Source organism: Triturus cristatus, chromosome 1_2 (assembly GCF_964204655.1).
Source record: "Triturus cristatus chromosome 1_2, aTriCri1.1, whole genome shotgun sequence".
In the NCBI taxonomy this organism is placed as follows: Eukaryota; Metazoa; Chordata; class Amphibia; order Caudata; family Salamandridae; genus Triturus; species Triturus cristatus.
In genome coordinates, this window is record NC_140580.1 from 1,138,751,914 (window position 1) to 1,138,777,816 (window position 25,903).

At 46.5% G+C, this 25,903-nt stretch overlaps 1 protein-coding gene across 2 annotated transcripts in view; it reads right to left on the minus strand.

The window, feature by feature from the left end:
* The window catches only part of STKLD1 (serine/threonine kinase like domain containing 1), a 366,689-nt gene that overhangs the window by 125,241 nt on the left and 215,545 nt on the right, over positions 1 to 25,903 (minus strand). For both annotated transcript variants that reach the window (XM_085613866.1, XM_085613865.1), the window contains exon 15: positions 22,069 to 22,227. In XM_085613866.1, the coding sequence (XP_085469992.1) occupies positions 22,069 to 22,227 (159 nt within the window). The remainder of the gene's footprint in view (positions 1 to 22,068; positions 22,228 to 25,903) is intronic.

Below are 25,903 nucleotides of genomic sequence, written 5' to 3' on the forward strand. Positions count from 1 at the left end.
GAGGGCCCCGAGATATCGATGACCCCCAGAGTCATTGACGGTGTTCAGGGACCGGTCAGAAGGTTGAGGGTGGTGTCAGCTGATGAGGGAAGTCGCGCAGACCCTAAGACCTGTCAATTCCCGATCTAGCGCAGCCACCTCTCCACTCAGGTGCCTTACTCCTGTCTACCTCACAGCTCAACTAACTCCTAAAATGGCCGCCCCGCCCTCACCTCTATTTATCACCTGGGGCCTGACTGGCCAGAGTGGCCCAGAAGGTTCCAGAACCTCTCATGGCAGTCTATGGCCCAGGTTCTGAGGCGACAGTTGGAACCACCATTTTGTGAGACTAACCTTGCGCCTCTCCCTCAGATAGTGAGAATGGGGCGCCCAGAGCCTCTACATCAATACCAAAAAAAGTTAATGGACAGGAATAAAAAATGAGAGGGTAAAGGGAAAAAAAATATATAAATGAGGAGGGAACAGCCAAAGGGCTGACAGGTCTAACACGCGTTCCCCCCCAGCTGAAAGTGGGGAGAGCTACCCAATCCCTTGGGAGTTCTCTTCACTAAGGCGGAAATACCTGGAGAGACCGTCAGCATTGGCGTGGTCCACTCCTGGGCGATGTTCCACCCTAAAATCCATTCCCTGTAGGGAGATGGACCACCTCAATAACTTGGGATTCTCACCCCTCATTTGCATCAGCCACCTGAGGGGCCGGTGGTCGGTCTGAACCAGGAAGTGCGAGCCAAACAGGTATGGCCGCAGCTTCTTCAGAGCCCTCACCACCGCAAAAGCCTCCCTCTCAATCGCACTCCACCTCTGTTCCCGGGGGAGTAGTCTCCTAGACAGGAAAACCACTGGTTGGTCCAGACCCTCTTCATTGAGTTGCGACAGCACTGCCCCGATGCCATGCTCCGATGCATCCGTTTGGACAATGAACTCCCTGGAGAAGTCAGGGGCCCTGAGGACAGGTGCCGCACACATTGCCTTTTTCAAGGTGTCAAAGGCTTGTTGACACCCCTCGGTCCAGATTACCCGTCAAGGGTGCTTTTTAGAAGTGAGCTCAGTCAAGGGAGCCACGATAGTACCGTATCCCTTGACGAAGCGTCGGTAGTAGCCAGTGAGGCCCAGAAAGGCTCGGACCTCCGTCTGAGTCTTGGGGGGTTCCCAGGCCATGATGGTTTCAATCTTGGCCTGGAGGGGTTGCACCTTGCCCCGACCCACCAAGTGACCGAGGTACACTACCGACCCCTGCCCGATCTGGCACTTACTGGCCTCGCTCGTCAGACCCGCCTGCTGCAAAGCCTGAAGGACAGCCTGAAGGTGACACAAATGGTTCTCCCAGCTGCTGCTGAAGACAGCGATGTCATCCAGGTACGCAACCGAAAAGGCCTCCATACCACAGAGGACCTGGTTCACCAGCCGCTGAAAAGTGGCAGGGGCGTTCTTGAGCCCAAAGGGCATCACACAGAACTGGTAGTGACCCTCAGGTGTGGAGAAGGCTGACCTTTCCTTTGCTCCATCTGTCAGGGAGATCTGCCAGTACCCGGATGTAAGGTCAAAGGTACTCAGATATTGGGCAGCTCCCAACCGGTCAATGAGCTCATTCGCACTCGGGATAGGATGAGCATCGGTCTTTGTCACAGAGTTCAGTCCCCTGTAATCCACACAGAACCGGAGTTCTGGGGTAGTGCCCGGCGGGGCAGCTTTGGGTACCAGTACCACCGGACTGGACCAGGGACTGCTTGATGGTTCAATTACTCCCAGCTCTAGCATCTTGGTGACTTCTCCATGGATGCTAGCCTTCACCTTATCCGATAACCGGTAGGACTTGGACTTCACAGGTGGGCTGTCCCCTGTGTCCACATCATGGGTACACAGATGAGTCCTTCCCGGGATAAGTGAGAACAAGGAAGCATACTGCTCCAAAACCTGGCGGCAGTCCCTCTGCTGTTCGGGAGTTAGGGATGGTGAAAGGATCACTCCCTCCACCGACCCATCCTTTTCCTGGGACGCAAACAGATCAGGAAGAGGTTCACTGTCCTCCTCCTCTGATCCATCAGTCACCATCATCAAAGTGACCTCTGGTCTCTCTTGGTGGGGTTTGAGGCGGTTGACATGGAGCACTCGATGGGGCTGCCTGGGGGTCTTAAGGTCCACCACATATGTGACCTTACCCTTCTTCTCAATCACCTCAAAGGGGCCTGACCAGCGATCCTGGAGGGCGCTAAGCTCTCCAGGCTCCATAACCCACACCTTCTGGCCAGGCTCCAGCTCCACCGGATGAGCATTTCGGTCATACCATTCCTTCATGACCGTCTGGCTGGCTTCTAGATTTTTGGAAGCCTGCTTCCACAACCGAGCCATTTGGCTACGAAAGGCCAGCATATAGCTCACCACATCCGGGGGAAGTTTTCTGGGAGTTCTTTCCCATCCATCCTTCACCAGGCTGAGGGGTCCACGCACAGGGTGTCCGTACAACTGCTCGAAGGGGCTGAAGCCCACTCCCTTCTGTGGTACCTCCCTGTAGGAAAACAACAAACAAGGTAGGAGGACGTCCCATTTCCTCCGCAGGCTCTCGGGCAGACTCCTGATCATGCCCTTTAAGGTTTTGTTAAACCTTTCCACCAGACCATTGGTCTGGGGGTGATAAGGGGTGGAGAACCGGTAAGTGACTCCACACTCTTTCCACATAGCCCGCATATATGCCGACATGAAGTTGGTACCTCTGTCCGACACAACTTCCTTGGGGAACCCCATCCGGGTGAAAATCCCCATCAGAGCCCGCGCCACCGCAGGTGCAGTAATGGTCCTCAGAAGGATAGCCTCTGGGTACCGGGTGGCATGATCCACCAGAACCAGGATAAACCTGTGACCGGCAGACGTTTGTGGATCCAATGGCCCAACAATGTCGATGCCCACCCTTTCAAAGGGGATGCCAACGACAGGCAGTGGTTCCAGGGGAGCCTTCAGCTTCACCCCTGTTTTCCCACTAGCTTGGCAGGTTACACACGTCCTACAAAAAGTGTCGGACGTAATCCTCATCTGAGGCCAGTAGAAATGAGGGACAAGCCGAGCAAAAGTCTTGTCCTGTCCCAAGTGTCCTGCCAAGGGTATTTCGTGAGCCAATCCCAACAGGAAGGCTTGGTAACGCTGGGGAACTACCAAGGCCCGGGATGACCCATGAACCGGAGCCTTGGGTTCGCTATACAGGAGACCATCTTCCCAATATATGTGGAAGTTCCCCGAATCGTTACCCGCTGCCTGGGCTTCGGCCTGTCGCCGCAAACCCTCAAGGGTAGGGCACTCCTTCTGGGCCCGACAAAGCTCCTCCCTAGTAGGTCCTCCCTCCACCTGCCATTCTGCAGGGGTAGGTAAGCCCTCCAGGGAAGTCACATCCCCCTCTGTGGACTCCGGGACCACTTCAATCGCCCCATCCACCTTCTGAGGTGCAGATGCCGGGGCAGGCTTCCCCTGTTCCCGTTTACCCCTTTTGGCAGCTGGTTGGGCCTTTGTCCCAGGCTCCAACCTCTGTGAACTCCCTCTTCGGGCAGTCACGGACCGTGTGTTGGCACAAGTCCACTCAGGTGTCCCCAACATCTCCATGTGGGCCTTGAACTCGACCTCCTTCCATGCCGTATGTTCAAGGTAATTTCCCAACAGACAGTCGACCGGCATGGCAGGGCTTATCGCAACTCGTAGAGGACCCGCAACCCCTCCCCACTCAAAGGGAATCTGGGCCACCGGATAGTGACCCTCTCGGTTGTCAGCCATCACAACCGGGTGGACTACGTTGGGAACCACCTGCTCTGGGAACACCAGCTGACTCCTTACCATAGTCATGCTGGCTCCTGTGTCCCTCAGAGCCTCCACCCTCTGGGCATTGATGGTGACCCATTGCCTGTACTTAGTAGTATTCGAGGGCACCTGGGTCTTAGGAACCATCTCACAATCCCCTAGGGACACTGATGTTAGCCCTGCCCACTCACCTCCCCTATCTAGGGGCAACTCCTCCCCGAGCACTACACTCGCCACCCCAGGGGTCTTTCCTCCAATGGGAGGGTGTGGTCTCTTGGGACACTTGGCATCCCCCTTGTAGTGCCCAATCTCGCCACACTCATAACAACGGACAACCCTAGGCTGCTGACCACGGTCAGGATAAGGGGGTTTGTGGGGGCCAACCTTAGAAGGGAATCCTAATCCCTTTCCTTGCGAACTCTTTTGGGGGCCTTCAGAGAACTCCTTCTTTTTGTCTCCCCCCTCTTTCTTCTGGGGGGCGCCCTGACCAGCCCCTTGGAAATTCCCTCCAGTCCCTTTTGAGGATACCCGGGTACTTGCCCAGATATCCGCCTCCTCTGCAAGCTTCCTAGGATTAGTTAGCTTGCTGTCCCCCAGGTGTTGACGCAGCTCCGGAAAACTTTTCTCGAGGAGGTGCTCCCTCAAAATCAGGTTATACAACCCCTCGTAGTCTTTCACCTCACTGCCCTGTGCCCAGCCCTCCAAGGCCTTCTTGGCGTAGTCCAGGAAGTCCACCCAATTTTGGGTGGCCAGCTTTTGACTACCCCGAAATCTCTGCCTGTATTTCTCAGGGGTCAGCCCAAACTTTCTAATTAGGGCGACCTTCATGGTGGGGTAATCGGTCTGTTCTCGCTGCTCCAGAGCTAACAGGGCATCCCTCCCCATCAGAGGCATATACCTATATAGACCACCCCCCCACTGAGCTTCGGGGATCCCATGGGCTCGGAAGGAGACCTCATAGGCAGCCAACCATTTAGCAATGTCATCCCCGACACCATAGCTGGCGACTACGTCCTTTGGCAGATAGGGTCTGGGCTCCCTGGTGATCTCTCTATGTACGCTGTCACCAACGGGACTGCTGGGGGTTCCAAACTGTAGGGCCTTGAGATCCAATTCCTTTAAATGGAGCTCATGGAGGAACCTCCTCTCCTCCCTTTCTTTCTCTAAGCGGGCTAGATCCATTTTGAACTGTCTCTCCTCCCTCCTGTCAACTAAGTCAGCTGAAGACAGGCTCCCCCCCGAAGCGCTACTACCCGCTCTTGAAGGGGCACTAGGTCCTACGTCCATGTTGCCGCTCTCAGGGGGGAAAAGTAATTCGGTCCCTTCCGTAAAGTATGGTCCTGGCCCCTCCTCCTCCGATTTTCCGCTAGGGTGGGCCATAACCCAGGCTCTCAAGCTAGTTTGGAGTTCTATTTTCTACGCCCCCTGCTTGAAAAATACCTCCCTCTCCTGGCAGAATTCCTTTAGTTGGGTTACGGTATACTCTTCCAGCCTACCCAACTCAAACTCCATCCTACCAGGTGGGACCCAACACTGCAGAAAAGAACTTCACGAAAGGAGACCCTTCCTTTAAGAGGAAGTACACCACAGGACAGGAAAATTTCGAAAAATTCCAATCAGGGAGACAACCTGGAGAAAACTCCAATAAAAAACAATCAGGTGTAGGGTGTGGCGCACCCTAAACTGCTAATGAGTGGATGCAAGCACAGACTCCCACCGCTGAACACCAACTTGTTGGACCTAACGTCCTTGAGGTAGCTTGGCTCAGGCCAAAGGGCTTTTATTCCAGTATGGCATATCGTGCTTGCATCACACCCAACTCACACCTTAACGCAACACCACATAAAAATGACGCTACAACGACTAATTATAAAGTTTGGAAGAAATCTTTATCTTTCCTTCTTCAACGTGGCTAATCAGTTTTTTGTCATCCAGCACATTTCAGGATAAAACATTTCATTACATTTCACTTGACAGTAACAGTTCCTTCGGTATTAACTCTAGCACAGCAAATATTTAAACACTCTCTGAGGTTTCCCCCTGCGCCTTGACTCTGGAGGGAGAATTAAAATCCTCACAGACCACGCTCTGAAGAACACTCACATATTACACAGTTCAGATGTTCATTTCAAACTATACGGCGCTCTCCTGATAGAAGGTTTCCCTGTCTGCTGTACTTTCTGAATCTTACACTGTCATTATTAATCAGCCCTTCCCATCTTGGGGTTCTGAATTAGAGATTAACAATGCTGCTGGCAGTCAATTAGTCAAATCTAAGCAATTTACTTGCAGGATACCTTCTCACCAATATGGATCCATTACAGTTAGGCAGTACATATAGATTTTCTGTGGCTAAACCTCCAACGGCTACCTCTTGCGCTGTGCTGGAAATCGTCAAAGGATTAACTTTAGTCACATGGGGGAACCTTGCCAACGTGCCGGTATTAATACTCTGAACCGGTATCTCTCCAATCCCTTCCCCCTCTTAACATGCCCAGCTTACTGTTTACACCTGGGATCCTCCTCACGAAGCTGGGTTCTCTTGTGGCCCAACGAGAGATTTCTTTAAGGGGATTAAGGACAGTGCGCACTTCCCGACCACTTCCCCCAAGGACTTTCCCGAAGAGGGGATTCCTCAGTTGGCGGGGTCCTCGCTCGTCCGCTAACTCCCACGCTGCCGCTTCACTCTGTACGGACTCCCAGGCCCGGCGCAGGCTCGATTCCGCTCCGCTTCCTCAGTTCAGCGCTCCCGCAGCCGCCAGTAGCAGCGCGGCTTGCGGGGGCGCGGCCTCCTCTCTCAGCTGGCAACAGCGGGGCGGCGCTTCGGCGTCTGCCCCGCTCACGTGACTCTAGGACGGCGGCTTCAATGCCGGATCCGCCCGCACTTCCTGGATGCAAGTCTCTCCTCAGCCGACAGACGCGATGCCTGCTGGCTTACACCAAGGAGTCCCGACACCTCTCCAGACCTCCCAGCGATCTCAGGCCTCTCCCTGGGGTTACAGGCAACCTCACGAACCTGATGTGGCGGCGGTGAGCGTTCCAGGTAGGGCTCAGGCAGTGGGGGGGGCAGAAATTAAGGGTGCCGGGCTCACATCAAGCAGATGAGTAGGCCTACGAGTCTCTGCACTATTGGGCACGATCACCTCCACTACGGCCAGGGACGGTGGCCAGTCGCTAGGGCCAATTGGGTTCAGAACCCCCAGACAACACCAGGAATAGGGCCAAGGTAGTCCCGGACGGCGATTCTTCCCCTGGTCCTCCTTCAGGATTTCTGTCCACGCTGAGGGCCCCGAGATAACGATGACCCCCGAGTCATTGGCGGTGTTCAGGGACCGGTCAGAAGGTTGAGGGTGGTGTCAGCTGATGAGGGAAGTCGCGCAGTCCCTAAGACCTGTCAATTCCCTATCTAGCGCAGCCACCTCTCCACTCAGGTGCCTTACTCCTGTCTACCTCACAGCTCACCTAACTCCTAAAATTGCCGTCCCGCCCTCACCTCTATTTATCACCTCGGGCCTGACTGGCCAGAGTGGCCCAGAAGGTTCCGGAACCCCTCATGGCAGTCTATGGCCCAGGTTCTGAGGCGACAGTTGGAACCACCATTTTGTGAGACTAACCTCCCTCTTCCTGTTTCTTCAGTGAAGCACCTTGCGCCTCTCCCTCAGATAGTGAGAATGGGGTGCCCAGAGCCTCTACATCAATACCAAAAAAAGTTAATGGACAGGAATAAAAAATGAGAGGGTAAAGGGAAAAAAAAAATATAAATGAGGAGGGAACAGCCAAAGGGCTGACAGGTCTAACACCACCTCTCTACTAACTTCTCCCCATGTTTAACATGGGGATTTTTCCTATCTCCTGGAAAGCAGCTTCAGTGCTGCCTCTTCTAAAGAAACCGAATCTTAACATTCTAGATCCCGACAGTTATCGACCATGGCCCGACTCCCCTACCCGGCTAAGTTAGTGGAAAAGATCATGAATCTCCAACTCTCCTTTTTTATTGAGACTAATCATCTTTTAGATGACTCACCGTCCTGTTTTAGGGAAAATCATAGTACCAAAACCACCCTGGCCACAGCAACGAAAGAAATCAGAACCTCCCTCCATGGAGAGGGTAATAGAATTCTGATTCTGCTGGTCCTGTCAGCAGCTTTCGATACGGTCAACCACAAGATATTGGCTGACCGCTTGCTGGACATTGGGATTGATGACTTAGCACTAGACCTATATATATATATATATATACAATATTGCCGAAGCAAAACGCCCAGAAGCTTGAGGGAGCACAATACTGCAGGTGAGTAACAAACTCTATTTAAACCAAGCAGGCAGCTTAACATCCCTTTGAAGTCCATGGCCTGACGCGTTTCGATGCCGCTGTTTGCATCTCCTCAGGAGACACTCGCTCCTCTTCCACCAAGGACGAATGCTGTTGGCCACAACAGGTGTCTTGTGAAGTATAATTTATTATTATTATTAGTGGCAAAAATTGAGCCAACGTGTTTCGGCTTGTAACCTCACGCCTTGCTCATAGAGGGGCATGGTTTCTCCACAAACAGCTTTTAAAGAGAAAATGCATGTGTGCTGACAAAGTGAAAAACATAAAAGAAATACTATATCTTTTGTTTGCAGGAAGAAAATGTAAAAAGAAATCATTCTATAGTGTTACTAACAATTGTGTGGCACAATGTAACGCAACTTTGCCTTCATTCATTTCATTGTTTGGAGCCTTAGAGGGCAAAGAAAATCATTCTTATAATCAAGCAAAGGAAACCTAACACTCCAATGTTTTAAGTAAGATTGATTTGGTAAGGTATATAAAACAATAATTAAGGAAAATATATAGTCAAAGTTGATCAAAAATATATATATATATCATAGTGAAAGGTGTTACATAGCAACACTTAAAACCTCGCACTGAACCTAAAGACTGGGCAGCTCATCTGGTGGAAGACAACTAGTAAGACTGTACATTAATCTTCCTAATTTCAGCTAGTCCCTCACTGCTATTCAACCCTCCTGCTTCACCCGTTTCTAAACTAATAATGTACTCGGATTCCAATCTACATAATCTGAGGCATTGATGCCACTCTCATTGATGTTTCTTTTCACCTTGTCAAGGCCAAATAAATGTCATTAATGGCCAATCCCCCTTATATTTTTCTTTGCAGTGTCGAACCACAAGTGTTTGGGATCATTATTTGTGATTGCTCTTATGTGTTCTAAGATTTGTTTCTTCACTTGAAAAATGGTAATTCCAATATATTTCTTTTTGGCAGGGACAGTCAATAAAATACACTAATGGTCTGTTTTACATGTTAGTGTTTCCTGATTTCATAGGGTTTTTCCCAGAATGGGACAGAGTATGTAGTTCTAATTGGACTCCGTTTACAGGCTTTACACTGGGTACATGGGGAAAAAACCCTTGGGTTCTCCCCTTAGCCAAGTCTGCTGCATCTCAATTTGAAGGTGGCTTCGAACTAACATATCTTCAATATTTTCACTTCAGTGATATGTGAATCTAGGTTTATTCCCTATGTAACTCTCTTTGATTTGTTCACTTTCCAAGATGGCTCAGTTTTTTTGGTTAATACACTCACCACCGTTTTCGACTCATCAGTGTACGTAGTGATGACCCTGCTGACATTCTATTGAAGGTACATTTACTTGGTCCCTGTTCCATACAATAATCTCTCACTGTCTATATGGGAATTCTTTCCACTGCTTTTTGCAGGATTCCTTCGGGATAGCCTCTTGATCTAAATCTTTCAACTAGAGTATCACTGGCTTCCGCGAATTTCTCCTCAGTGCTGCAGTTTCTTTTTTGCCTCACTAGCTTACCATTTGGAATGTTACATTTCATGTGGCTTGGAAGGCTTCTGAGGGCATGTAGAACAGTGTTCCCTGCCGTCCTAAACAGGGAGATTACTGGTTTAGATTCAACTGCTTTAAGATTCAACTGCTCCAGAAAGTCAATTTCTTTCTGACTTGCCACCATTGCAAATTTTAAATTCATGTTGTTCTCATTCAAACATTTGCAAAATCATTTACTTCACTCTTCCCATCCCAGACCATAAACACACCGTCTATATAACAAACCCACATTATAACCTTCCCCAAATGTTTTTCTATCCTGGGGTCCATGGACACCTGTTCCTTCCACCAGCCCATCACCAAATCGGCATAGCTGAAGGCGAAACAGGTGCCCATGGCCGCCCCTTGAGTTTGTTTATACAGGACAATGTTGAACAAAAAGATGTTTTCTTCTAGACAAAATCTAATCATCTTCATGCTCATTTTACCATGTTCAAACAAAGTTAGAGATCTGGCTCTGAGAAAATGCTCCGCTGCCACTATCCCATCCTCAAGTTTGATACCTGTGTACAATGATTGTACGTCTAAAGTTACCAAAATATATTTTGCCTCCCATGGAACATGATTGATATTTTGTTTTAAATCCACACTATCATAAATGTAAGACAGCAGTGTTTCAACAAATGGGAATAGGAAGTGATCGATATATACTGAAGTGCTTTTCAGAAAAACATTAGGGGGGATTGGAAATTAATGACATTCTTTGGTAAAGCAAAAAAACATCAATGAGAGGGGGATCAATGCCTCAGATTACCTAGTTTGGAATCAGAGTACATTGTTAGTTTAGAAAAAGCTAAACCAGAAGGGATGAATAGCAGTGAGAAAGTAGCCGTGCATTTGGAAGTATAATGTACAGCCCTACTTGTTGTCTTCCACGTGATGAGCTGCCCAGTCTTTAGGTTCTGTGCGAGGTTTTAAGTGTTGCTATGTAACACTTTTCACTATATATTGCCCTCATTTATTGTTTGTATAAACCCATTCAAATCAATCGTACTTTTAACATCGGTTTAGGAAAGTGCCCCTTTTTGTCATGGTCACCCCCACTTTTTGCCACTGGTACTGATGTTTTTTGACTGATGTGCAGTGGGTCCCTGCTGACCAGGCGCTAGTGCTGGTGCGCTTTCTCTAAAAACAAGGTAAAATGGTCTAATTGTAACACAATCGGCTCACACTTTAGCACCCCTGTAACCCCCTTGTAAGTGGTATACCTGGTACCTAAGGCCCAAGGTACTAAAGAAGGTCCCTAAGCGCTGCAGCATGTATTATACCTAGGGCTCCCGGTTTTATAGTATTCATTTTTTTAACACTTCCGTCAGTATTTATCCATATTTATTTTTGGGACATTTTATCTGAATTTAATTTGTGTATAAATGAAGTTATAAAACTGTACATTTCCATATGTATTTAACTGATAGACACTCACTCATACTTTGATGTTTGTCGTGATTTAGCTATTCAAGCTGCCAAATATTACGTAACAATACATCCACTAAATATTTGCATTATACCGCAAATGTATGTTGACATATGCCATTATTTAAAGAAATTTCATCTTGTGTTTTAATTTCCCATACTGTCCATCTGCTCAGCTGTTGGGCTACAATTCATGAACCACAGCATATTGCGGGGTTTAAACTGGGGTAGTGTGGTGAGCAAAAGAATGATGGATTTAACCCAGAGCCTTGTGACTGGGGGTGAATGTTTGCATTGTCCAGCATTCCGTCCATCAATTGTTTCTTTCGCTTATTTCACCCTAAGTGGGAAGGGTATGATGTGAGTCCCGGGCTGACTACATCACTGGATTAAAGCTAGCCTGGCTCATTAAGGCTGATGCCCTCAAACCGGTCCCAGGATGCTTGTTTCCGGTCCAGGGAGGACCTGGTTTGGCAGTTCGGGCTGGACTGTTCCCACAAGGACCAGGGTCAAGACTGATTTGCATATGGCTGGGCCTAAACTGGGTTGGTGTGGTGAGCAAAAGAATGATGGATTTAACCCAGATTCTTGTGACTGAGGGTGAATGTTTGCATTGTCCAGCATTCCGTCTATCAATTGTTTCTTTTGCATATGTCGCCCTAAGTGGGAAGGGTATGGGAAGGATAGGCCCAGACATGAGTCCCGTGCATTGTCCAGCATTCCGTCCATCAATTGTTTTGTTTGCTTTTGACGCCCTAAGTGGGAAGGGTACCCCAGATGTGGTTCCCGTACTCACTACTCCACTGGATTAAAGCTAGCCTGGCTGATGAAGGGTGATGCCCTGCAACCGGTCCCAGGATGCTTGTTTCCGGTCCAGGGAGGACCTGGCTTGGCAGTTCGGGCTGGACTGTTTCCACATGGAACAGGGTCAAGACTGATTTGCATATGGCTGGGGCTAAACTGGAGTGATGAGCAAAAGAATGTTGTATTTAACCCAGATCCTTGTGACTGGGGGTGAATGTTTGCATTGTCCAGCATTCCATTCATCAATTGTTTCTTTTGCACACAGCAGAGAGTCACTTAGAAGAAGCAAAATTTTCTGTATTTACCCTTTGTTCAAAATAAACGCAGACAGAACACATGTTGGTTTCTGTCTGTATTTATCTGTAAAAACGGAAAACAGGGAGACATAATTATACCACACTAAGGGACCCCCATACAAATTGAATGCAGCATGCCATTGCAGACTGCGTGTCATGGTGCACACCATGAGTAAAAACACAACTCGCTGTGTGCCATGCCAAAGTCACTGCATGCAATATATGTAAGTCAACCCACAGCAGGCCTTGTAGCCCTAAGGCAGGGTGAATTATATTACATGTGAGGGCAAATCTGCATGAGCAGATATGCTCCTGTGCTGTCTAGTTCAATTAGTAGATGGTACAAGTGGACAGGGAAGCTCTCTTAATTATATGTGCTGGGCACTGGTCATTATGAGTTCCCCAGCAACATGATGGCTTTACTGAAGCCTATGGTGTTCGGTATCAAACACCTTGTCTTTATAAATCTGCACTGTTGCCAGAACTAGATTTATTATAACATGGACCCAGAGGATACCTTAAAGGTGTCCCCTGAAAAACCTACTAGTATCTAGTGTGCTGGCGGACTGGCTTCGTCCAGCCTGCACCACAGACACGTTTCTGACCCCTGCAGGCGAGAGCCCATGCTCTCTTAGGTGAGAAACAATGTCTGCTCCGCAGGAAGGGGTTCACACCTCCTCCCGGAAGAGGGCAAGTGATTTAGCATATCAAGGCCAGAGGCTTCAAATCCCCTGCTGCTTTTAATATGCAACTGCGGCTTGCCCCAGACCTGGCAGATGCCACCCCCTGCCCTGAGGCCCATTTGGCACCAGGACAGGTGGGAAATTAGATATGAAAGTAGGCGTGTTGCACCACCAGGCTAGTCACACCCCTAAGGTGGGCTATCTGATGTGCTCCACAAAAGAAGGGTTCCACCATCTTTCTTTTGGTGGAATTAGGAGCTCTGGGACAGGGTTATTCCCCCTCCTCACAGGAAGTGGTCATATAGGGGGTGTAGTGAGCACAAGGCCTACTACCCTTCACTCCCTTAACTCCCCTAAATTTAGCATTTAGGTGGCCCCTGACACCAGGAACGCAATTTAACTGCCTGCCTGCTCCTGCCCTGGCAATTGCAAAGACCCGACTCGTCCTACAGCTGTGCATCCTCCCAAAGCCTTGGAGGGCTGCCAACACTTTGCCAACCAGCCAGCATCTCCCTTTAGGTAGAGAAGCCACTTCCCTGCAGTGTGCAGGCACGAACCGCACAGTCCGGTTCACCTATATGCTGACCTCCGAGTCCACAGACGCAGCAGCAGCCGAAAAGGAGGTCGCAGAGTGTCCAGGACATCGGCACCATTGACCCATCCAGTCTTTGAGACGCTGATCCACCCCGGAGGCTCCCTGCACTAATTCCTGGGCTACCTGAGCCTGTTGCAAGCACCAGGGCATGTTTGTGTTCAGTCCGAACACCACCACAGCCAAAACTTACCTGCACGTCATGGGACTTCAACAGAGCCCAGCTCCATGCCAGATGTCATTTTGCTGTGCTTCTTTCCCATCTTCTGCAGCTGCACCGCGAACTGTGAGAGCCTCAAACTCACAGACCTGCCGGACAAAACACATATGTACCTGAGCCCCACAGCCCGATTCCATCGAAAGCGACGGTGTCTCTGTGGTCCTAAGACCCTCAAGAGCTGAGACTCCATTTGGGTTCTGCAGGACTGGTCCCCCAGCCCCCACTTCCAACCTTTCTTTGCAGATACTGTTCCCCATTGACTGCAATGTGTAGTGTTCGAAACTTATTTATTTATTATTTACCACCGCAAAACGTACCGCGGCACCCTGACACCCAAGGGCAGGTAAATGTGAACTGTAGGTGCTTTCTTGGACCTTGGCCCCTACTTACCTTAGGTCCACAAGAACAGTACTGTAAGTCGTTTGCAAGTGACCCTATGCAGTGTATATTTCTCCCATAGGATAACACAACCGCGTTTGACGCTTGGGAAACACCCTTTACAATGGGGTTTTACCACGTTGTACCTTTGCCACGCATACTTTTAGAATGCATATGCTTTTACGACGTATGCTTTTAACATGCATTTAAGGTAAGTTCAGGGGTGTGGGTGGTCTCTCCCCACAAATACATTGTTTATATGTACAAATATATATAAATAATGTGTGGTAAAGGCATACATTGAAAAACAAATGCGGGGTAAAAAATGTGTGGTAAAGGTATGCAGAGTATTTCCCTGCATTGTTCCATCATACAACCTCGAGGCTCATGCCTCAAATCTGACAGCTGTATTTTCTATGTTTCTGAAAATCGCTAACACGAAAAGTACCTACCTGATCCCGAAGATCTTGTTGTCTAAAATTATATAAAAATCTGTGTTATTTTTACAAATTGGTGTTGCAGTTCCTTATTCAGTGTGTGTCTCATTTATTGACTCTTGTGTGTGCAACAAATGCCTAACACTTCCCTCTGATAAGCCTAAGGCTGCTTGACCACACTCCCACAAATAGAGCACCTGTGGATTGTTAACGCAAGCCCCTGTACACTAGTAAGGGATACCTGGCCTCTATACAGTGCACCCAATGCTGGTACACTATATGGAAAGCCAGCTTCCTATCATATTAGGTTTCCTTTGCTTGATTATAATAATGATTTTCTTGGCCCACTAAGGCTCAAATCAATGAAAAGCATGAGAAAGTTGGGTTACTTTGTGCCACATAATGGTTAGTAACAATGTCGAATTGATTTTTTTTTACATTTTCTTCCTGTGTACAATTAGGACAAAAATGGGTGCACTTATAGATTAATATGCCCTTTTTATAGCTGCATATTCTATATGTACTTATTTTTTTAGTTGGCAGGAACCCAATACCAATTTTGAATAATGAGAAATGAATTAGTTAAGCAAAATATTAGGTATTTCTTTTATGTTTTTCACTTCGTCAGCACACATACACTTTCACCATCCGTGAGCAAGGCTCGAGATTATGAGCCAAAACGTGTCGGGTCACTTTTTGCTGCTAATAACAAAGGATATTTCACAAGACACCAGTTGTGGCCGTATAGATGTATCTTGAAAATCCAACCGGTTAGCAGGAACAATGTCACGCAGGGATCGATGTGTCCAAAAATAAAGTTCATAACTTCACTGATGCATTATGGACCTCTCACAGGCCTTGTTCACATAATGTGATGTAATGTGAACAAGGCCTGTGTGTGGCTGAAATGCGTCAGTGGGAGCAATAAACATTCTTTTGGACACCACGATCACTGAATGAGCATCCTTCCTGGTAACCAGTTGGATTTTCGAGATACCTACACACTTGGAGCCGCTCCTTTGGGACATTACACTGCCGTAGGGTCTTGGCATCACAGGTAGTGTGTTTGTGTAATTCGTATATATATATTGTCCATTATTGTATATGGGAGGATGTTGCAGTATTCCACAAACTGGTTTAGGGGGTAGAGACATGTAAGTTTAGACTTTTGAGTAACTTTGCACTTGTAAATGTTGAATAGCCAAAGCAGTAAAGTTACTCAGTAAACTTCCACATGTCACTTACTCACAAGTGCCTTTATGAATAACCTCGATAGTAATTAGACTTTCAGAACCAACGGCTTCAAATGATATGAAGCATTCTAAAAATCCCCGAGTGTATTAGGTTATCAAAGGGAATTTCAGGACTCTGGCTTTGTGTTACCAGTGATATGGACTGACCCTGAATTTTCTGTCTGAGACTCAATAGAGAATGCACATAGATGTGGTTTTATTTCCTTGCCCATAGTATCACAGTACATAATTAAGTGGTCTGATAATATTTAATCTACAGCGAATATGGCTGTATTAAGCCCCTCCCCCAAAACAATAAATAGCAAAGTCTGAGGGAAACCATTTGATTTTAAATAATGAAATTCGGGTTTGGTCTGGGGAACTCTTTTGTATCTAATCATCGGTCCGAAGGCTCTTCCTCTATCCCTCTTCTTGCGGTTGAAACAGACCAGCTCATCTCAAGGTCTGCTGATAACTAGCTTTGGTTTTCACCTTACCTTGAATAGTGGATATCAGCTACTCTATTACTTGTGTTAGGAACCAACTATAACAACAAGAATGCTTCTAAATCACATGAATACTGCAACAGTTCCTCAGGCACTGGTCTTCGAAGAGTTGTCAGATGGGGAGGCTTAGGAAAGGGTTGCTCACAGCAATGATTCTGAATCCCGGTCATCAAACTTGTAACCATGTCTATGATGAACATCACTGTCATCTGTAGTTCACACAGACCGGATCATAGAAAACCTTAGTTTGTGCATGATCATAGATGTGGGTGCCTTCAGACCTCTACAATGTTGAGGTAGCCTAAGGTTGTCCACAGTTACAATCTGATTGGTGGAGAGCCTGAGAACTCTTAACTCACGGAAGGCCTATGAGAGAAGAGAATGTAGTCTATTGAATGGTAATTTTACTGGGGTATAAGAAAAAAGTTACTTACCTGTTACTGAAGTTTTCCAGTATTGGTATCTTTCATTGATTCACATGCTTGAATCAACCCCTTTGTGCAGCTGAGAGTCCCACGGTAGGCATGGTGAGCAGTACAATGTTAAACATATACAGAATACTTTTAACATGACCACAATAGTATCCTATTCATATAATTATAAGAGATCTGAATCTCAGCCAATCTGAGTAAAGTACAGCATTCACTTGTTTTCACACAGGCCACCACAGTTCAGATTTCGCATGACTAGTGTGGTGTAATTTCATGTATAGAAATGTGCCTGAATTGGGGAGGAGGGTGGATCACATGTGAATCTATGAAACATGTGCAACAAGGGGTATGCAGTTCCTAGGGGGAAGACAGGTCTTGCTTCGTGATGCCCTCACACACCCCGGAGGATGTCATGCTTCATCATTGGGCTTTGCTCCTCGTCAGGCCGGCGCTGCAATGCCCGAAGGGCTCACTGTGAACGGGGCTCTTTGGCGGAGATCTGTTAGTGAAGCAGCTGTAAGGTGTGTGCGGGTATGAGGGCAAGGGTAGTGCAAGGACAGTGAGTGTTTAAAATAAGTCAGGATCAGTCCTAATCAAACCTATTTTATTGTTCTAGGTAGAATTGTAAGGATGCCCTATGTGGAGGTAATGTTCTTAGAGGGCTATCTCTGTGGGAAGGGTCAACATGTTTCGTGCCTCTGTTGCTCCCAACAAGTCAAATGGCACTTCATCAGGACCTAAGTGACTGGTATGTGTTGCACTACTAGATGTCTGGCTCTTAATGTTATTGGATGGTAACCAGGCAGAAATAGCGTGAAGTCCTAGTAGATTGTACTGGACAGTAGCATATGACCCATAGAAAAAGGTCTATAGGCTGACGGGGATGGTAACAAAGCACATTGTTGCTCTGTAGGGTTAGAGAAGAAGCAACTAGCTGTAATCCTACCCTCGCTTTGGGCCCCGTGACTCTATGAAACATACCAGTAATGGACACTTCAGGTACTGGTAAGTAACTTTTTTCTTATCCAGTATTGGAGCTTTCATATATTCACATGCTTGAACCAGAATAGCAAGCAGTCAGTACAAAACAGATGTTAGTTAGGAGGGCAACAAACGTTAAACCCCGTTACCTTACTGTTATATAGGACACAGTCCTGCTACCACATCTCTTTGTGAAGTTGAATCTAGGCAGCAATGTTGCATAAATGTCTATTCTTCTATGTTACTGCTCTGTATATGTCAAGTATTGATACATCAGAAAAGAGGGCTGTGGAAGTAAACGCACTTCTTGTCGAATGGGCTTCAGCGGTCTCTTTCAATGGCTGGTCTTCTTTATGAAAAAACACTATTACAGAAGACCCCTAGCGAGCTATACTCTATTTTGACAATGGTTGACTTTTCCATGATTGACCTAAGCTACTAGTAATTGGTCAGACTTTCTTATTAGTTTAGTTTTATCGATGTAAAATTTTAAACATCTGTTAATATCCAGCAAATTGCTCTCTCTGCTGTTTTTGTTGGGTTTGGGTGAAAAACCTTTAAAACCACTGGTTCATTTAAATGAAAGTTTGATGGTACCTTTGGTATGAAGTCCAAACTAGTTCTTAAGATAACTTTGTCTTCTCTAGTCTGGTAAAATGGTTCTTTAACAGTCAACATTTAAATCTCACTGATCCATCAGGCTGATGTGTGGGCTAAAAAGAGGGTTACCTTCCATGAATGTACTTAGTTCTGCTCTATGTATTCGCTTGAGGGGCTTTTTCATCAGTTGAGATAAAACAGTATTTAGCCACCATGATGGAGGAGGCTATCGTATTGGTTAGAAGACCCCGAAGAGGCCTTTAAGAAATTGTTTAATAAGCCTGTTAGGCCACAGAGATAGTTGGTTCCATGTTCTATTGCAATGAGAAATAGTAGCTAAATGTAATCTGACCAAAGCCTGATGCATTCCTGAATTTGGCAAGTGTAGAAGATATTGTAATATTTGCTAAGGCAGCAAAGTTATAGGATTCAATTACTTCTGAGCATGCCACAAGCAAAAACGTTCCCAATTTGATGTGTAAGTTTTATTGAAGGACCCAGCTCTTCGTTTGGATAGTATTTCTCTACAGTCTTCCAGAATGTCTATTGGCTGGAATTCATTGAATTCAAAAGCCAAGCTAACAAATTCAGAGAGACAGAGGGAGAATATGTTTGTTGCAGTAAGATCGTAAGTTCTGTATGGGTTCCAATCATATTTGTTAGTGTTCCAAGAGGAAAAGTAGCTCTGTGAACCAGTGTTGGCCCCCAAGGGCCTATGAGGATTATTCAGCATGGACCGCTTGTAATTTTTGACAGCATCCTTAGTATCAGGGGGATTAGTGGAAATGTGTACGCACAGGTACATGACTAGTTTAGCAATAAGCAGTTTCTCAATGATCATGGTAGAGGGTACCTGCTGGTGTAACACTGGCATTTCCAGTTATGTTTCCTAGAGAACGTGTCTCGCTTTGGTTCTACCCAGTGAAGAAATATTTTCTTGAGCTTAGCTTAATTTAACTCCTACTCATGTACTTCTGCTGTTGTCTTGCTGAAACTATCAACCCATAAATCCCATAGGCCTAGAAGACACTCCACCTTTATTTGGATGTGATATTCTATTGCCCAATCCCATATCTTCTGTGCCTCATTGGATAATTTGAGGGATCATATTTCTCCTTATTTGCTTATATAGTAAATGCTTGTGGTACTGTCTGTGTACATATTAGCACTGATGAATTACATATTTGTAGCATTAAAGAGCATTGCCCTAGAGCAATAGCCCTCAACTCTAAGATATTGATGTGCATTTGAGTCTCTTTCTCTGACCATTATCTGCTGACTAGTAACTCCTGCAAGTGTGCGCCCCAACCCTCCAATGAGTTGTCTATTGTCAAGACGAAGTGAGCTTCTTCAAGATGAAGCCACCATGTTAGGGCTCTCTACATCTGAGATGTTATTCATTATTGATCATCAAAAGAACCCTTCTTCTGCATACATTGTTTGTCCAATGCCTTTTGAAATGGCCTCACCTGAAGGCGGCTGTGGAGGATCAAATGAATGCTAGATGATATCATCCCTAAATAGGACTTGACAATTCGTATGATGGTTGTTTTTTCATGTGTTTCACCAGCGCTGACAGGCTTTGTTTATCTGAGTGTCTATACCAGCCCCAATAAATTGAATGCTCCTTGGAAAGTGTAGTGAGGATTTTTCTTTGTTTAATGTTAGCCCCAGATTCTTGAAGAGCGGTAGACCATTTCTTTTAGACACTGTAGCTGCTCTTAATATTTTTTCCTTGATTATCCAATTGGCTAACTTGGGAAATACTTGGCAACCTGGTCTCCTGAGGCAAGCAGCAACTTGTGCATGCACTTTGTGAAAATTATATGGGCAGATTTGAGACCGAAAGGGAGAGAGTTGACAATGGTGATTGGCCAACTGATATCTCAATGAACAGGGTGAATGGGAATATGAAATGTATGAGTCCTGTAGATCCACAAATGTCATATAGTCCTTGTTTCTTGTTGACCCTCCTGTAACATCACTGAGCAGATAATTTGCTGTTTTAGATATCTGTTCAGTTTTCAAAGATCTAAAATCGCTCTCCACTTAGGATTTTCTCCTTATGGGGAAAACATGGGAATAAAAGCCTAATTTCCTTTGTGCCCGTCAAACTAATTCTTTTGCTCCTTTTCTCAGCATGATGTTGATTTCCTTCACTAATAGCTGTATATGAGGATGGTTCAACTTCTGCATGGTTGTTGTTGAAGGCTTTTCTACAAATTCTCCATAGTTTACAACATCCATTACCCAATAAGGCTCTGTGATGTTTTGCTGACAGAACTTTCCCAGTTAGAGTCCTTGTATCTAAAGAAGGGCTCTCTTCTCTTGTGCATTTTTAAGGGCTTCACATTTTGCCCTTGAAGTACACTCAGAGTATAAATGCGCTCATTGTGGGTATCTTCAGCGGGAAACAGCCATTACATCACATGCGTTACAACGCATGGGATTACAACGCGGTCGCTACAACGACCACATTGTTACATCGCAGTACATTACAACGCAAGTCGTCACTTGCTGTAGGGAGCACGCTAACCTAAGGAATAGTATAATTTACTATTGCAACATCTTCCCTACTGTTGCGCACACTGGAGTTGGAATAGTAAATTATACTATTCCTAAATCTAGCGTGCCCCGTACAGCAAGTCGATGTAACGACTTGCGTTGTAATGTACTGCGATGTAACAACGCGGATGTTGTAACGATCTTGTTGTAATCACATGCGTTGTAAATGCATGCGATGTAAGGTGCTATATTCATCTTCAGCTCTTGCGCTTTGAGCCATAACAAGATTCTGGTTTCACTGTCCCTCAGAGTTTTTGTAGAGAATATTCTACACATTTCACAGTTCTTTGCCCTATGCACTGTGTGAACACAATCAATGCATTTCTTATGTGGATCTTCAGAATTAAGTATCTTTTTTCCAAGAGTTCCATGTGGCCTAAAATGGCCTTTATTTGAAGCCTTAGAGAAGGTCGGCTTTGTCTGTAGCTTAGTAAATTGTTAAATCCTTTCTAAGAGTTGAAGAAACAACAGAGAAATAGGCACTTATCTGATCGAATGAGCAGATCTCAAAAGGGAATCCTTTCTCACATGATGTGTGGTAGAAATATGACTTATAGTGGTCTGAGAGGAGAGGTGAATGCTGTACTTCTCTCTGATTGGCCGAGTTTCATATTTTATTGTTATAACGATGTAAATAGGCTACTGCTGTGGCCATGTTAAAGCTATTCTGTATATGTTTAACATTGTACTAGTCTTTACGACTACCAGCTCGACGATAGGGATGACTGAAGCATGTGAATCTATGAAAGACTCAATACTGGTTACTGTTGCTTTCACTTAAGTTCAAATATATGCATGGGTTGAACCCCAAGGACACTGTGTTCGTAGACCGGCGGTAATAATACTGCATAAGTGATTCATGGCTGTGATATTCATCATACTCAAAAATAGAAAGGAGATTGAAGGAGGGGGTAAACTACCCTCGAACAGACATTCCACACTCAATTCTAAAATGTAAGAGAAAACTTTAGCGCAGGAATACAAACAAAACAACATAATCTTCCTTCACTTCCACGATTTCTCTTCTCTGAATAGCTGTTGTAAAGGCACCTCATGGAACAAGGCCCACAAATAAGAGAAGGCAGGTACCAGCATGATCCTAGATATAAAACTCCCAAGAATGGAAGAAGAAGCTAGAGCACGTGCCTCCCTGGTACAGACCTACTAGCATTTCGAACCTCGTTAGGCATTCATTTGTTATGATCAGCATACATCCCACCAGTGCAGAACCCCCCTTTATGGTGAACAAGTGTCGGCATTAATTTATTCCAACCGAACTCACCTGTGCTGGACAATAATCCAGAGCATGATCCTTGCAGGGACAGTATCCAGAGGGCGCAACAGACAGATTCAGCCACCTCCACATCTTCAAGGTGCACCCGAAGTACATTGACGAGTATGTTTACTGCACATCCAGAAGCCAGGCTCTCCCTGGAGCTCTCTACATGACCCATTGAATGAACAAACAGATATGCCCATTAATGCTTAGTCAAATGATCAGATAAACATCTACATCTTCTTTGTGCCTAGCACGTGCTTTATAAAAAACAAATGTAATAATGAATATCAGTTTACAAAATGAAATTGCTTCATACAAAGTTTATTGTTAAGACCTACACACTATGTGGAAATCATGACTAAAAAGGGTTTACATATATATATATATATAACTGAATAGCAATACAAAACCACATCAAAACAACATCAACTGAACAAATGCAATAAAAATACAAAAATGTGCCATTCAAGAGTTCTTATCAATGAAATAAGAAAACTGGATTGTGAGAGTTTTATATAACTGGTTGCTGTTCCAGAAATAGCCCAGAGGGAAATGAGAGGAGTGTTATTGTAATCAAACTGTTTCTTAATTAAATTGATAACTTTTTTGTAAAACACACAGGCATCATCTTGCTGTACATCGTTTTGTGAAATAATGTATATATTTTAGAGGAGATAAATGAAGTACATCTAGCTGTGCGTCTTTTTGTGAAATACTTTATACATTTCCAGAGATAAATGGATTTCATCTAGTAGTAATTTTTGTGTGAAAAACTTGATATATTTAGAGTAGTGTCAGGGTTCCCCTCCTGTGACTCGCAAACCTGCCCCTTTTTCTGATGGAGCCAACCCTTTCTTTCCTCCCCAGCCGCCTGAGTCGGAGTTCCACCTGCCCACAAGCGAGGACTCCCCTAACCTCTGGCCCCTTAAGGAACCCGGCGACGAGTGGATAGGCCCCGCCCCCTAGAGGTGGGACAGCGAAGCATCATCGACAGAAAAGAAGCCAGGAGCCTATGAGGAGCGCTCGCAAAGCCGGAAGTCGGAAGCAGTCCCTCGAGAGCCGGAGACGCGAGGACAGAAGACGCGGGAACAAGCTTCGCCCGACAGAGAACGGTTCGTTCACGGAGGACCAGGAGGAGCCACAGCGTAAGAGCCAGGAGGCCAACGTCTTTACGCTGCGCCCAGCCACGTTCCCGGAGGGACATGGCTTGATCAGGTGCGTGTCCGATTCCAGGGACCCGGGACGGTGTTTTCAAGAGCACCGGGAGGCAGGAGCGGGTGACGGGCGGTATCTGTACCGGACGCCTAACACTGTAGTCCGGTTCCCTCTGGTGACGGTTAACCCCCCCACCCCCCCCTTCACCTTCTTAGGATAGAGACGGGTGCTGCCTCCATTCACCTCCCTCCCCAAAACAGCTTGAACTACCTGAAGCCCTAATATTGCTTCTCTTGTTTTTCTTGTTTTTTTTCCCCATCAATGCGCAGGAGTATCCAGCGCCCCTACCCAACAGAGGAGACGTTAAGGAGAACAACCCTATCCCCCTAAAGAGAACGTCGGTCACGACCTTGACATTGTGTACAACTATTTCTGTTTCCAATAAAACCCCAAGTTACAGCATCCTTTGTGTCGTGGTCCTACCTGCCCAGCAGACACTTGGTGGAGAATGCAGGCACAGTAGGTCCATTGGGAGCCGGAAAATGGAAGCGCTTATACAGCACATTGTGGAAGGGCAGAAAAATTTGGAGTGAGCAGTAGAACGCCAAATGAACTCTGCCCAGGCTGACCGGGATACCCTAAAAAAACGTATGAAAACCCAGGTTGATATGTTGGGACGAACAACAGAGGAACCGCTTCCTGAGGTTTCGGGACAGAAAACCCCCGAAGTGCATTGGCAACCCCTAACATATCACTCCAAAAGTACTTCCCGGGGGAGGACCCGGATGCCTTCTTATTACATTTTGAGCGAGCCGCAAAGGCTGCAGGATGGCTCTTGGTGAAGTGGCCTTTCTTCCTGGCACCGCTACTCACGGGAGAAGCCCAAGCAGCCTACCAGGTCGCTAACTTCGGGGGGGTCACGCCATATGAAGAAATCAAGGCAGTGATCCTGGACCACTTGGGCATGGACCCGGAAGCCTACAGGCTCCGGTTCAGGAAAGAGAAGGGCGCACCGGGGGACAATCCCAAGACCCTTTATTTTAAATTAAAACTTGCAGCGGACAAATGGTTAAGACCCAATGATAGGTCCAAAGAGGAGTTAATGAAGTCTATCTATCTGGAACAGTTTCTAGAGTCCCTGCCTCACAACACCCAGCGATGGCTGAGGCAGCATTCCAATCTGACAGGAGAGCAGGCGGTGGATATGGCCGCTTCTTTTGCCAGAGCCCAGCCCAGACTCAACCCATGGGAGCCAGAAAAACATTCCAGGTCAATACCCAACCCCAGAAAAGCACTCAGACCCATCAAGGAGCTGGAGAAAGCAAGAATTCCGAAAACGGAACCTGTATAAGGGACCCCAATGCTTTGATTGTGGGGAATGGGGCCACATCGCTCGCGCCTGTCCTAGGAAGAAGACAGATGAGCCCATGGACATAAGTTATGTCCCAAGACACCTCATGTATACAGAGGAGATGGGGACCTGTTTTTACGTAAGTCTTAGCGTCAACAGTGCCCCTATCATGGCGCTCCTTGATTCAGGGTGTCGTCAGTCTGTTATCAGGGCGGGATTGGTTAGACCAGAACAGATTATCCAGGGGAGACAGGTCCTCATAAGATGCGTACACAGGGATGTCCGCCCCTACCTGACGGCACGCATTCCCCTTCAATATCCAGGGGGTCCCCTCACCCCGGTAGTGGTGGGTGTCCTTTCATCTCTACCCGAGGATCTTATCCTCGGTACGGATAACCCCAACTTTCTGTCCTTATTCTCAAACCTGCTAAAAGAGAAACCCCCTACAGGTCCCATCAAAAAAACCCTACTGTCTCAAGACTCGTGGCAATGCGATAAAAGCTTTTGTTGGGCCCAGTAAAATTATTCTACCCTTTCTTATGCCTGGCAAGAAGCCCTACACCTCCAAGGCCAACCAAGCCGAGTCTTTCCCCACTTCCAGAACAACAATGGCCTCTTGTATAGGATTGCAGAGAAGGGTGCAGCAACCCAGCTTTTGGTCCCCAAAGATTTTCGAGACCAAATACTCTTTTTTGCACATTCCCACCTTTTTGCAGGCCATTCTAGGGCACAAAAAACCACACAAAACCTGATGCGGCTTTTTTACTGGCCAGAGATTTATGCCCATACAAAACGATATTGCCAAGAATGTCCTATATGCCAGAAAAAGAACCTGTATAGACCCCCACCGGTACCTCTACAGCCTTTGCCCATTATAGGCCGTCCCTTTGACAGGGTAGGGATGGATTCCATAGGTCCCTTACCGAAGTCCACGAAAGGGTTCCAACATGTCTTAGTGCTAGTGGACTATTGTACCCGATTTCCGGAAGCCTTTCCCCTTAGGGCTCCCCCCATAGCCAACATCGCTGATAAGTTCCTGGAGTACTTTTCCCGTGTCAGGTTCCCTCGACAAATCCTTACAGATCAAGGGACCCCTTTTGTTTCCCAACTCATGGCCCAAGAATGCACACTCCTAGATGTGAAACACATTAAGACCTCAGTGTATCACCCCCAGACCGATGGGCTAGTGGAGAGATACAATGGGACCCTAAAACTGACCTTATAAAAAATGTTGACAGGGGAGGGTAAGAACTGTGATTGCCTCCTTCCCCTTGCTCTCTTTGTCATTCAAGGGCAAGTCCAGAGCAGCCTGAGGTGTTCCTCTTTTGAGAT